Genomic DNA, 15,113 nt, shown 5'->3' with positions numbered 1-15,113 from the left:
CATTTATCTACTCCTTAATCTCAGATCTCATGCGATCTTCGTATCTTCTTACTGTTTTTCTTTTATTCGCAGGCGGGAGAGAGAGTGTGGCGTTGTGTAATTAAATAGAGAGAAATGGCGGCCGGTGGATTCATGAGCCGAGCGTTCGAGTCTATGCTCAAAGAGTGTTCCGGCAAGAAGTATCCTGATCTTCAAAAAGCTATTCAAGCTTATCTAGGTCTGATTTTGTATTACATTTCTCCTTGAAATTTTATAATTGTGTAATTCTCTTCTTGAATTGTAAATGTCGAGTGATTGTACTGCGTTTAAGTTAGTTAGTGTTTGTTTAGTGCTATTAAGTGATACGCCAATGCATATGAGGATTGTTTGTATGTAGGGATTGGAAGGTAGTGTTACGAGTGGAATAAAAGAATATTATTCTTCTTTTCATTAGTGATTATTCGACCAAGCCTTTCCGATCTTTAATTGTTTTTTCTTTAACTTGATTTCTTGTTGTGCGGTGGTAATCTCGTTGCTTGTTAGTTTTCATCTAAGCTATACGTTCATTATGTTTATCTTTTTCTTTTTGATGATTCTTCAGATGGTGCAAAAGAGGTGAAACAACCCAGCGAAACAAATCAAGCAGCTTCTCCAGCTGGAGACGGAAGGTTTTTATCTGTTTTTCTATTTTGCTATTTGCTACTCCTTGTAGTTGCAATTAGAAGTGGTTTTAATGATTCTAGTTAAGGTTGTAGACAATTCTTCTTTGGGAAACTTTGAGTGTCATTCTTGGTTTGAAGTCAATGTGTTGTGTTCGTGGCACTACACAGGCCTTTATAAGCAGCCAAGTACTCATGTCCTGTTAAGGACTTGATAATATTTGTGGTGTTTGCCTGGTAAAACGATTGGATCTTTAATAACTTTTTAGTCTTTATACGATAGGTAGTTACTTAAGTATAGGTGTCTAGGGGAAGTTTTGCCTTAGATGTTCTATAAAATAGTTACTTCTCCCATGTCTTGTGCTAGAGTCATTCCCCTCTATCAGGAAAAGTAATGAGCCTTTACTCTCTTGTTATATGTAATCATTTGTTTGTCTCTGAATTTTATTTAAATTATATCTCTTAGGTTCCTAGTAGAGTGTTAGCAGCTATCTCTCCTCAATTCAAGTGCGTTTTGTTGTTTATTCCCTTGCGCTCCTGTCACATTCTTTAATTCTCAATGAAGTTTCTTATTTCATTGGAGGATGTGTTAAAACTATTTTTTATTCTTAATTTTAATTATAAAAGATATTAAGTATGTAGTACTAGTGAGACCACACCGTGAATTTGCAAATTGCAGCATCCCAATCAGGGTTTTTTTAATTTTATTTTGTAATTATGACCCCACCCAACCCTCTTTATATATGTTCACTAGTTAACTAGCTACCATTTTGAAGATTGCATGCTAATTAGGGCTTTTTATTTATAAATTTAAAAAAAAATTATATTGTAATTGGGCTATTCTGAAAATACTGCTGAGTCAGTGCTTTGCTTCTTCTTCTTCTTCTTCTTCTTTTTAGTGTTGGGTTAAGTTCGTAATTTATACTTGAAAAGTCAAAATCTCAATTATTTTCGTTTTCATGTATCTGTTTGTTTCTTTTCTTACTTGTAGTTCACTTGATAGTGAAGGTGGAGCTGCAAACACTGCCACAGAAGCTGCAGTGGAGGCAGAACATGTTGGTAGGAAAGCAGGCAGTGGAAGCTTTGCAACTACCTTAGCGAATGCTGGTTCCACCTTGGAAGGAGCTGATGTAGAGCTTGTTTTGAATCCTCTTCGACTTGCATTTGAGACTAAGAACTTGAAAATCCTGGAATCTGCTTTGGATTGTCTTCATGTATGTGCTTCCTTTGTTTTGTTGTCTAATTTTAGCAGGCTTCTGTTTCTGGAGAGTGGTTTTCTATGATGTGTGTAAAATAGTTCCAGGAAAGCTTGAGTCCAAGTCCTTATTAGATGTCATTATTTATTTTCTACAGCTGGCTCCCCGTTTTGCAACATGCTTTGGTTATTTATTATGCAAGCGCCTGCTTGTTGTAATTGCTAGCTTCATTTGTTTAAACTACAAATTGCAGAAACTCATTGCATATGATCATTTAGAGGGAGATCCTGGCTTAGAGGGTGGTAAAAATGTTCCATTGTTTACAGACACTCTGAACATGGTTTGCGGTTGTATTGATAATTCATCACCTGATAGGTATGTTTCCTTGAATTTTGAAACCTCTTTGCTTATATATGTTGGTTGGTATGTCTATTTAATTTTGATGAATAACATGCAGTACGACACTGCAAGTGTTGAAGGTACTCCTTACAGCAGTGGCATCCACAAAGTTCCGAGGTATGCCTTTAGGGATAAAATGTTGTTCTTTTGTATTTTAATTCTGGTTATAAATTATTTGTGTTTAACTGTTTATTGATGTTTCTAGCTATATATGCTTTAGTATTAGGGAGGTGGATTTTTTTAATTAGTGGATTATAATGTGTCTCAAGATATAGTGTACTGGTATAGGACAAAGTATTACTCTTGCGGCATGCTTTACTCTTTGGATGTGCAACTAAGTTTTCTTGATGGGATACTCCATATTTTTGTGAGGTTGAATTTTGCTTTGATTGTGGATTAGTTTGGTAAATCGTAATGGACTGCATTTGGGCGGTCTGGTGTGCTGGACAGTTTGTAATTTAGGTGGGTGTCCCTTTGATGGTCTTGGGAGTGTGAGTTATTCAAGGCCTCAGATAAGTGACTTGTGAGTTGCATGTGTGAGGTGATGGTTGGTTAGGACAATAACTGGGAACTAAAGTTTGAGTTACCTTACAAATTTGTGTGAAAACATTGTGTGACCATAAAGTGCTATAGTTGATTGAGGTGCAGTTACTACAAAATTTGGAGTGCACCATTTGGTTGATCAGCCGCCAAATTATGAGTGAAGCATACTATCATCAGAGCTACTATGCAACATTTAGATCTCTATTATAGTAAGTAAATGGTCTTTTATGGTTCATCAGAGGAACTATGCAACATGTACATGTGGTGTGTCACTGTAAGGGTTGATTTTGATGACCTTCTGATTTAGTGCAGAGGAGGAATTCATTACTACAATCACTGTCACCATTTCCTTAAGGTGTGATGTGCACATAGCTTTGTGAATTAACTTCCTTGCTTACATGGCAGTTGAGTTTTATTCAAGCTTGATATTGTAATAGTTCTTGCCACAAGGTTTTTGTTGAGATTGTTGTCTTAGGAAAATAGGATTTACTGGAAGGGTTTCCATAATAGAGGGTATAACTGTAATATATTCTCTAGCTAGTAATTCTTTGAGAGATATATGATAAAATCCACTAAATATTTCTTAGAAAACATATATATATATATGATGTAAAAACCAAAAACACTTAACTTTAATTTATATATCTCTACACAAAACAACTAATATACATCAGCAAGTACAAAATATCCTTGGACAGTGCTACCAAACTCCTCTGCCTATTGATGTCCCATCCAACTGTATTTCACCTAGTACCTGCAAAAAAAAAAAAAAAAAAAAAGTAAAATAACGGAGTGAGCATTAATTGCTTAGTAAGTAAATCAAACTACACTACTGTTTTTCCTTCGTTACTCATTTTCTGGCTTTCCTTTCTCACTTCATTCTTTTCTATTATTCTTCATTCTCATACTCAATTTGCTACCTCTCAAATTTCTCTTCTGTCCCTTCAGATTCTGTCCCATACTAATTTGCTACTTATCAACATGCAAGAACAATTAATATAAATGAATATAGTCGGGCACATATAAAATTCTTATTAATGCAAGTAGCATAATACATATGCAAAATAAATAAACTTTTTCTAAGAAACAAATTTTCTTTTCTGTTTTTTGTCTCTTATTTTGTTTCTCTTTCTTTTTCTTTATTCTATTATGGTTTACCGATCAGACTAGGCTGAGACATAGATTTGAAACCCTGGCCGTGTGAGTGTATTATGAAATTCTTTATGGGTACAGTCCTCATTTACATGCACTTCTAACGGACTGTACAAATTCTGTTTTTCTATTCTGAGGCCGCTCACTGATGGTGGCGTGCATGTAGGAACTTTCTGCATTTCTGTCACTCACGGGTTCCCCATTGCAACAACCTTCTAACATAACATTCTATACACATTTCTAAATATATTTCCAAGTTATGGAAATTCTACAATTATATTCTTTAATAAATAGGAAAATATACATATTTACATGTTAGCTTAAAATAAATTTACAAAGCAATTTTCTTTTCTTTCTTTCTCTCACTTTCTGCTAACATTCTCCTTAATATTCTCACTTGCCAAATCAAGTATATATGGATGATATGTACAAAATATGTATGGCCAAGCCCATTCTTTGATATTCTTTCCAAATTCAAGTACACAAACTTGAGAATTTATTATGGCATATTGATATGGCATGACATAATCCACCATTCTCTACTATCAACAATGCCATATCAAAGTAACAATTTAACATACAAATCCCTCTAGTATTTTCCTAAAGTCATAAGTTTCACAATTTCTAGTTCAATAACTAAATACAATGTGCTATTCAAAGAAATATTAAAGGTTCAAGTAACTTGAACCATGCACTAAAAGTCATTTATCTCATTGAATTAACATGACCAAGTGATATTCTAAATTTTGGCATAACAAAATGCACTATTGAATACTAAAACTTACACTTGGTTAAGCCTAACAAAACCTTTCAACTCCAATTCTTTCCTTTCTCAAACAATTTCTTCAATAAGATTTAACAAACTCATGCATGTATTTCTCTTTGAATTTTCATCAAACAATTCACATGCACATGCAAATACTTGGTTGGCCACACTTCCATATCTCTCCAAATCCACTAAAATTGGAGTAGAAGCTCACCAAAACTTAACTTCAAATCTGGCCAAATTCAGCACTTCAAAATTCCATCAACAATTCTTCCATATTTCATCCATAATTCCACCAAATCACCACATACACATGAACTACTCTTCATGGCTGGAATTTTACACATCATTCAAACATTAAAACAGCCAATAATTCCCACCATACATCACGTAAAAACACACAAGAATCAATCTACACAATTATTGCTCAAATCAAAACTAAAATTGGATTTACTTACCTTGAATTTGTACAACACTAGTGATATAACCTCCCTTTGCTAAAATTCTCTTTCTTTTGGACCTTTGGATGCTTTAGGATTGAAAATCTACAAAAATTTAAGCTAAACCCTATGAATTCTCTTTGAAATTTGATGAAGAAGCTTGAGAGACAATGGATGAGAGGTGGCATGTTCAAGGGATGAGAATGACTAGGGTTTTGTCAATTGAAGCCTTATAACTAATAAAATATATATACATTCCCATTTTGCCCTTGCACTTTCTATGAAATTTCATTTATGTCCTTTAGTCATTTACCTAATTACCCTCATTTGTATCATCTTCTTTACATTATTTTGCTTCCTTTTACTCCTTACTTTTTCATCTAAGTATGAGTGAAAATACCATTTTACCCCTAATGAAGTTTTAAAGCTTTTCTTTATATTTTTCTAAGATAAACTTCAGAGAAATGCACTTTCTAAGAAGTTCCATATTTCAACCCTAAAGGAATTGGGGTATGAATAAAATTACGTACCTTGATGTGAGTGTTACTATTCTCCCCCCTTAAAAGAATTTCGTCCTCGAAATTCAGATGAACAATTTAGGATAGTGGTTACGCATGTCTGGCTCTACTTCTCATGTAGTTTCTTTTACTTTATGATCCCTCCATAGAACTTTTACTAATAGAATACTCTTGTTTCGGAGCTTCTTAACCTTTTTGTCCAATATCTGAACTGGGCGCTCTTTATAAACAAGATTCTCCTTTAATTCCACTTTTTCTACTTTTAATATATGGGAGGGATCGCTGACATGCCTTCAAAGCATTGAGACATGGAAAACATTGTGCATCCTATCCATATTTGGTGGCAGCGCCAACTTGTAAGCTACCTTTCCTACTCGTTGCAATATTTCAAAGGGGCCAATGTATCTAGGAGCAAGTTTTCATTTTTTGCCAAAACGCAGTACCTACTTCTAAGGGGAAATTTTAATAAACACTTTATCACCCATTTCAAATTCTACATCTTTTCTCTTTAAATCCGCATAGCTCTTTTGTCTGTCTTGAGCTTGTTTCATTCTATTTCTGATCAACTTAATGTCTTCTATCATTTTCTGAGTTATCTCCGGTCCAAGAGCTGCATTCAAAGCATCTTTCTCTCCTACTTCATTCCGGTGCAGTGGGGATCTACATTGTCTAGCATATAGGGCTTCATAAGAAGCCATCTTAATTGTAGACTGATAACTGTTGTAAGCAAACTCTATCAATGGTATCATCTCATGTCAGGTTATTTTATAGTCCATACAACACGCTCTCAGCATGTCCTTAAGCACCTGATTGGTTCTCTCAGTTTGACCATCTGTCTGTGGGTGGTAAGCTGTACTAAATGCTAACCTGGTACCCAAGTTTCTCTGTAGACTAGTCTAGAAAGCTGAAACAAATTTGGAATCTCTATCTGATACTATTGTCTTAGGCACCCTATGCAGTCTAACTATCTCTCTGATGTAGATCTGAGCCAACTGATCTGAGGTGGTATTGTCTTTTACTAGAAGAAAATGCGTTGATTTGGTTAATCTGTCTACTATCACCCATAGCGCATTATAACCCTTTTGAACTCTTGGAAGGTCTAAAATGAAATCCATTGATATATCTTCCCATTTCCATTCAGGAATATTGAGTGGCTGAAGCAGTCTTGATGGCCTCTGATGCTCTGCTTTAACTTGTTAACAGACCATACATTTTGGTACATAGTCTCCAATATCCTTCTTCATACCTGGCCACCAATAACTCTTCTTTAAATCTTGATACATTTTGGCTCCTTTAGAATGAGCTGTGTACGGTGTGTCATGAGCCTCCATAAGAATCTTCTTTCTCAATTCAGCATCTTGAGGAATGCATATGCGATTCCTGAAGCGGAGGACATCTGAAATTTGATACTCTGATATCTTGTCTTAAAGCACTTGTTGACTCATTTTCTGACACCACTCGTCGATAGCTTGTCTCTTTTTAATCTCTTCTAGTAAAGTAAATTGAATTTCCAACCTGACAATTCTTCCTAGTATCATCTCTAACTGCTCCGTGATATAGTCTTCTAGTAATTCTTTCTGCACTGTGAGCTGAGACAAAAAGGATTTTCTACTCAAAACATCAGCTACCACATTGGCTTTTCCAGGTTGATACTTGTCTCTGAAGTGAGGCATCAGTATATATATCATAATCTACCCTACTATGGTAACACCAGAATAGGAACTGTGATTAGCCTTCTTTTTAACTCTTGGAAACTCTTTTCACATGCATCTGACCATATAAAAGGAGTTCCCTGCTTGGTAAGAGCTGTAAGCGGCTTAGCTAATTGAGTAAATCTTACTACAAATCGCCTGTAATAGTCTGCTAGCCCCAAGAAACTTCTAACCTCTTTTACTGTGTTTAGCCTCCGCCACTCAAGGATTGCCTCTATCATACTGGGATCTACTGATACACCCTCTTTTGAGACAATGTGACCCAAGAAAATAACTTGATCCAGCTAGAACTCACATTTAGAAAATTTGGCAAACAACTTCTTATCTCTCAATCGTCGCAACACAAATCTCAGATGTTCTTCATGCTCTTCTCTTGTCTTAGAATAAACCAGGATGTCATCAATAAACACCACTATAAATCGATCAAGACAGTCATGAAACACCCGATTCATCAAATCCATAAAGACTGCTGGTGCATTAGTTAACCCGAAAGGCATCATTACAAACTCGTAATGCCCATATCTAGTCCGAAATGCAGTCTTGGCAATATCTTGCTCTACAACTCTTACTTGATAATAACCCGACCTCAAATCAATCTTTGAAAACACTGTTGCTCTTTTAAGCTGATCAAATAAATCATCTATGCGAGGTAACGGGTATTTATTCTTCACTCTCACTTTATTCAACTCTATGTAATCTATGCACATCCGTAGCGACCCATCTTACTTCTTCACAAATAAAATCGAATCACTCTAAAGAGAATGGCTGGGTCGAATAAAACCCTTGTCTAGGAGTTCTTGGAGCTGCTTCTTCAATTCCTGGAGCTTGGCTGGGGCCATACGATAAGGGGTTTTAGAAATCGATGTTGTCCCTGGTGCCAACTCAATGCTAAACTCCATTTCTCTCTCTGGAGGTAAACTTGGTAAATCGTCCGGAAATACATTTACAAACTCCCAGACTATAGGCACCTCTTGGATCTCTGGTCGAGGAACATCACTACTCTGCATCACATGGGCAATATACCCGGAGCACCCTTTTCATTAACATTTTTCTAGCCTTCACACTATTGATTAACATGCTAAGTTGATGGCCCTCTCCGAAAATGAATTTATCACTGTTATCGAGATTAAATCTCGCTTTCTTCTTTGGACAACCAATCTCCACTCCATGTCTCCCTAGAAAGTCCATGCCCAAAATAATATCAAAGTCGGGCATATCAAATACAATCAAATCTACTGCTAATATCCTTCCATGGATCACTACAGACTCCCTTAGAAACATCTCTTGAGCTACCACACTATCACCGTCTTATAGTTCTATCTTAATGGGCTGATCCACTGTAATAGGTTTCAAACCTAATCTCTCTATAATCCCATGTGTAATAAATGAGTGTGTGGCTTCAAAATCAACTAATGCATAAAAGAAGACTGAATGAAATAATAACTGACCAGTAACTGCAGATGGGCTGACCTCGACTTCACTCTGTGTAATTGTAAATACCCGAGCATTAGTACCTCTGGATGTTTGTGCTGCAGGTGCAAGAGGGGTCTTGCATTCTTTCATCATATGTCTCAATTGTCGACATCTATAACACACATTTCGGCCCGAATCTTTGAGACATTCTCTCGGATGATATTTCCTACATTTTTGACATTGGGGAAACTCAATAGTCCTCGGCCTTTTATTCTTCCAGTCCCTCTTGTTCTTCTTTGGCTGAAATCTTTTCTTATTCTTTGCTTCTCTATTGTTGGGGGCATCAAATCTGTCTCTCTATGGAGCGGGAGGTGGAGTATTGGGCGTTGCTGCTGATGGAGTCGATGGAGTTAACTTATTCACAAATACTTCAGCTTGTAAAGCTCGCTCCAAGGCCTCACTGTAAGTCTGAGGGGGCTGGGCACCTGCTATCACATCTCGAGCTATTTCTGGATTCAGCCCATGAACAAACTTATTCATCCTTAATTCTGGTGTGCTCACTCTACCTGGTGCAAACCTCGCCAAGGAATTAAATTTGGAGTATTCTTTCACTGAACTGGTTCCCTGTCGCAAGTGAATAAATTCTTGCGTCTTTTCATGAACTCTATCAGTTGTCTTGTATTCTGCCTCAAAAAGTCGTATGAAATCTCCTCAGGTCATAGTGGTTACATCATGAGTATCCTCCATCAACTCCCACCATATCCGGGCATCATTCATAAACAGAAAACTGGCATACCGGATCTTCTCCTAATCTAGCATGGGAAAAAGTGTCGTCGTACGCTTTACAGATCTAATCCATTCTTTTGCCACTAATGGGTCAGTTGTACCTTTGAATTCTGGCGACTGATGCTGACTAGGTAACCCATAAATAGTCTCAAGACGGCTCTGTACTATTAGGGGTACCGACCTTTCTCTCTCATCTCTGGTGGTCGCTACAACAACTGGTGTTTCAACTCTCTCCGATATAGGTCTCCCCTGACTCTCCTCCAATACTTGCTGAATGATGTTACGAATCCTTGTTTCATCGAGAACAAGAGGAGTAGATCCTGACGGGTTGGGTGGCTCACTTGTACTCGATGCATTCTTATTACCAGATCTAGTGGTACGTCTCATCTAGAACACATAGTAACAATACTATTAGTTAACTAAATTAACTCATCTAGCACAAGAAAAAAAATAACTTACAACGATCGGTTATGGTATGTCAACGCGGTGGGAGAGGCACACTGTCAATTCTGATAAAAAGACCTTGCTTTTCCCAAAACCGTTTGCTCTGATACAAAAAATGTAATATATTCTCTAGCTAGTAATTTTTTGAGAGATATATGATAAAATCCACTAAATATTTCTTAGAAAGAGATGTTATTGTAATATATTCTCCAACTAGTAATTCTTTGAGAGATACATGATAAAATCCACTTAATATTTCTTAGAAAACTTATATATATATTACAATAACATCCTCCTTAATGTACCTTGCTACTGAAGGGAGCACGTAAAAGTAAATTTTTGAGAAGCTGAAGGCACATTTGTTATTTTTTTAAGAAAATATTTTCTGATTTACAAATCCAAAAACCGACACATATGTTTTCCGTATGAGAAAGCAATAATTAGAAAGCATACAAATTTGATCTACTTATTCAAAATGCTAATTTCAGATGTGTTTTATTAGAAAATCAGTTTTCAAAGTAAGCTACCAAACATGTATCTGAACTTGAAAATGCAAAATCCAATTTCATATTTCCATTTTGTGAAATGATTTTTCAGAATAATATTGTTGGAAGTTACTGACCAGACCCTAAAATTTTGATTATATGAAAAACTTTGTCCTTAATAATGTTTGATGTTTAAGTGGGATTCGAATAGTATTAATCATTTTATTTATTTATTATCTTGGTTCTCTATATTTGTGGATTTTTTTTAAGTTGCAAATTCATGTTTTGTTTTCGATTGCTTATGGAGAGATTTGATGCATTTGAGGGAGTCGAGGAGGTGAAGCTCTTGTGGAATTGTATTGTGAGGATAACCTTTTGGGTTATTTGGTTGGAAGATTGATAGGAACCCACTCCAATAATTCAACAAGTTGGGCTGGGCTTGGGTAGAACTTTTCTTGGAAAACCGGCTTGCTAAGGGAGAGTGCCCAAGCCTTTATAACCCACATGACCACCCTTTTCCCTTTCTATATGGGATCCTAACATTCCACCACGCTTCAAGACCCAACGCCCTCGTTGGTCTTCTTTCTAAAGAGTGCCCGCCCTTATCGGCTACCCCGCCCTCATCGGCCTTTACTGCCTTCCCTTTGGGTCTTACTTCACCTAGAAGTCTGTCAGACCCTAGAAGCCTGTTAGCAACTCTCCTTCTCGACCCCTCGAGGGGCCCACTGGGCCCTGCTGTGTGGGCTCCACGTTGGCCTCTTTACCCCTTGGGCGACTTCGTGAATCCCCTTTCCTTGGGGTAGCAGCCCGGGCTCAAGGTCAGCTTGTCATGCCTGCGCAGGATCATGCTATGATACCAGTTGATAGGAATCCACTCCAATAACTCAACAATTTCGGTTGGGCTATGGGTCTTTCATGGGCTTGGGTAGAACTCTCCTTGGAAAACCGGCTTGCAAAGGGAGGGTGCTCAAACCTTTATAACCCACATGCCCACCCTTTTCCTTTTCAATATGGGATCCTAACATTCCCCCACGCTTCGAGACCCAACGCACTCGTTGGTCTTCTTTCCAAAGAGCGCCCACCCTTATCGGCTACCCCACCCTCATCGGCCTTTACTGCTCTCCGTTTGGGTCTTACTTCGCCTAGAAGCCTGTTAGGCTCTAGAAGCCTGTTAGCAACTCTCCTTCTCGACCCCTCGGGGCACTGGGCCCTGCTGCGTGGGCTCCATGTCGGTCTCTTTACCCCTTGGGTGACTTCGTAGATCCCCTTTCCTTGGGGTAGCAGCCCGAGCCCAAGGTCAGCCTACAACGTGTGCGCAAGATCATGTTTTGATACCAATTGATAGGAACCCACTCCAATAACTCAACAATTTGGGCTGAGCTATGGGTCTTTCATGGGCTTGGGTAAAACTCTCCTTGGAAAATCGGCTTACCAAAGGAGGGTGTCCAAGCCTTTATAACCCACATGCCCACCCTTTTCCCTTTCAATATGGGATCCTAACAGAGGTAATAGAAGAATTTTTGATCATGTGACGAAGGAAGATGGTGTTTTACGGGATAAGCTCCATTTTGTTGCTTCTCTTTAGGCGTTGATCTCTAATGAGTTTAATGGCATTCAATTTTGTTTTATCCTGGAAAATTTTGAGGCTNACATATATATATATTACAATAACATCCTCCTTAATGTACCTTGCTACTGAAGGGAGCACGTAAAAGTAAATTTCTGAGAAGCTAAAGGCACATTTGTTATTTTTTTAAGAAAATATTTTCTGATTTACAAATCCAAAAATCGACACATATATTTTCCGTATGAGACAGCAGTAATTAGAAAGCACACAAATTTGATCTACTTATTCAAAATGCTAATTTCAGATGTGTTTGATTAGAAAATCAGTTTTCAAAGTAAGCTACCAAACATGTATTTGAACTTGAAAATGCAAAATCCAATTTCATGTTTCCATTTTGTGAAATGATTTTTCAGAATAATATTGCTGAAAGTTACTGACCAGACCCTAAAATTTTGATTACATGAAAAACTTTGTCCTTAATAATGTGTGATGTTTAAGTGGGATTCGAAGAGTATTAAATCATTTTATTTATTTATTATCTTGGTTCTCTATATTTGTGGATTGTTTTTAAGTTGCAAATTCATGTTTTGTTTTCGATTGCTTATGGAGAGATTTGATGCATTTGAGGGAGTCAAGGAGGTGAAGCTCTTGTGGAATTGTTTTGTGATGATAACCTTTTGGGTTATTTGGTTGGAAGATTGATAGGAACCCACTCCAATAACTCAACAATTTGGACTGGGCTTGGGTCTTTCATGGGCTTGGGTCTTTCATGGGCTTGGGTATAACTCTCATTGGAAAACCGGCTTGCAAGGGAGGGTGTCCAAGCCTTTATAACCCACATGCCTACCCTTTCCCCTTTCAATATGGGATCCTAACAAAGGTAATAGAAGAATTTTTGATCTTGTGACGAAGGAAGACGGTGTTTTATGGGATAAGCTCCATTTTGTTGCTTCTCTTTAGGCGTTGATCTCTAATGAGTTTAATGGCATTCAATTTTGTTTTATCCTGGAAAATTTTGAGGCTGTAGTTAGCTGATGTTGGGTTTGATTTTCGTTTTTATCCGCAATGGATTCCTTTTCTGGTGGACCCTATTTTTATTCGTATTTATAAATTTTATGTTTCTTAGAAAAACCAGGAAAAAAAAATAACAGCATTCTTAAGCTGTAAATCTAAGAGTGCATTTATTTTCCTAATTCTTAGCTTATGGTAAATTTCAGAGTTATTGCATCATTATTGCTTGTGATAATGTCACTGTACATGATTTGAGAAGGCTGTTTGGTGCTGCTCTTCAGAATTGTTTTTGGTTTTCTGTGTACCATTTTTCTGAAAATGTAGATTTAATCCAAATTCCTAAAATTCAACAGATGCTCTTAAGCTGAGTGTCTCTTCTATCCCCTAAACCAGTAGCTCTCATTTCCTTTGGTCTAACAGATTGTCCCCTTCACTGAGTTTACAAAGAAGAGTGTGACCATCAAAAACAGTCTGGCAGAAGCAAGATGGAGCCCCAGAATACCATAGGAAGTTGACTAGCAACTTGACCAAAAAAGGAGTGTAAGATGGTATGTGGCAGACATGAAGAATGTTGAAGATAGTAGGTGGGGATAAAGGTGCCATGAGTGAGGGAGCAGGAGAGAGGACTGAGTCATTGAGCTGATCAAGTTGAATGAATTTTTGTACTTAAACTTTCTGTTGGGTCCATTGAGGGAGAGTTAGAGACTTATAGCATCAGAATCTTGAGATTGAAGATTTCCAGAAATGGTTTACCAGGAATATATACGACTGTGTGGTGGTTGTATAATAGATTGGAAGAGAGATTGGGTGCAGGCACTTTTCTTTTCTGGTTAGTGATTGGGTTTGAGAATTGAAGGAGGTTCTGTATTTGAGAATTTTTTAGATGAAGATTGTAACTACTGGAGGTTTAAGGGAATGACAGGCTAGTATATTACTGTCTAATTAGAGGACTGTTAGACTATTGGACTTCCAAGTTTCTTAATTGTGATAATTCTTGGTTGTTGGCGTCGCTGATTTTGGACTTCTGGTTTGGTTGAAATTTTAGAAGATTCTTTTGCTATCGTTGCTGATTGCTATGTAGCTTACACTGTCAAGTTTACCCATTATTCTTACTTCACATATGAGTTTGAGATTTAAAATCTGATTGATAGAAGATACGCTTTCGAATATATATTAATTGGCCTAATAAACAATTAGTGTGTTACTTGTTTGGTTATATAATAACAGTTGGGCGAGACTAATTTATCAAAATATTTTTAGTGGACATATTCATTTTTTTTTTCCTATTTCTAGATTTTAATGACAGACGCCCTTTCCTTACTTTTTTTTTCGTGAAATTGTTATCAAAATATGTTAAAGTTATTGTAACTCCCAAGAACAAACAGTTTGTGAAGCTATTGCACAGGCTCATGATACTCTTTGTAAAGCTCTAGCCCCTTTTTAGATGGGTTATTTTTGTAGTAGTGGATTCCTGATCCACTACCTAAGTTTTTTTACATTAATATACATATCTAGGTTCCTATAAAAATAAAAAACTCTCAAGAACCTACACTCCTGAGGTATAGCATAGAGTGCTCCAGATGGATGAAGTGAGGTCGGGTTCAAAATCTCACACTGCTAAGTTAGAGAGGGTCATCGAGCTATATATGTAAGAAAGTCCCTCCCATTTGTATCAGGCCTTTTGGGTTATTTTAAAGACAAAACCATATGGGATAGTCCCAAAGTGGACAATATCATTCTATGTGGGATGATCATTACATATATATCATTGGATCTTAAAAACAAAAAATTCTTTAGAATAGTTTTCCAGAAACAAAATCTAATGGGTCCTAAATGTATCAAAATTTAGACTTTATTCATGTAATAATGATGATTCATGTGAATTCTGACTGTGGGCTAGGTATCTGAATCCAAGTATTAGTTATTTTTGTTGTTGAGAATGAAGCCATTAAATATGCTTTGGTGTTTTCCTGAGCTTATATTTTTGCACAATTATGCCAGCAAAAGTCTGAATGCCACTAATAGTCATTTTTGGTTTTTATT

General features: G+C 36.9%; 1 protein-coding gene across 4 annotated transcripts in view; it reads left to right on the top strand.

The window, feature by feature from the left end:
• The window catches only part of LOC116114019 (brefeldin A-inhibited guanine nucleotide-exchange protein 5), a 29,170-nt gene that overhangs the window by 183 nt on the left and 13,874 nt on the right, over nt 1–15,113 (top strand). For 3 of the 4 annotated variants that reach the window (XM_031400167.1, XM_031400165.1, XM_031400168.1), the window contains exons 2-6: nt 73–217; nt 581–647; nt 1,630–1,852; nt 2,088–2,209; nt 2,292–2,350. In XM_031400167.1, the coding sequence (XP_031256027.1) occupies nt 115–217; nt 581–647; nt 1,630–1,852; nt 2,088–2,209; nt 2,292–2,350 (574 nt within the window). In that variant the 5' untranslated portion in view covers nt 73–114. The remainder of the gene's footprint in view (nt 1–72; nt 218–580; nt 648–1,629; nt 1,853–2,087; nt 2,210–2,291; nt 2,351–15,113) is intronic. The other variant, XM_031400166.1, reaches the window with a different exon arrangement.

This window comes from Pistacia vera, unplaced genomic scaffold (genome assembly GCF_008641045.1).
Source record: "Pistacia vera cultivar Batoury unplaced genomic scaffold, PisVer_v2 Contig7, whole genome shotgun sequence".
Classification (NCBI taxonomy): Eukaryota; Viridiplantae; Streptophyta; class Magnoliopsida; order Sapindales; family Anacardiaceae; genus Pistacia; species Pistacia vera.
This window is presented reverse-complemented; position numbering and strand designations above follow the sequence as displayed.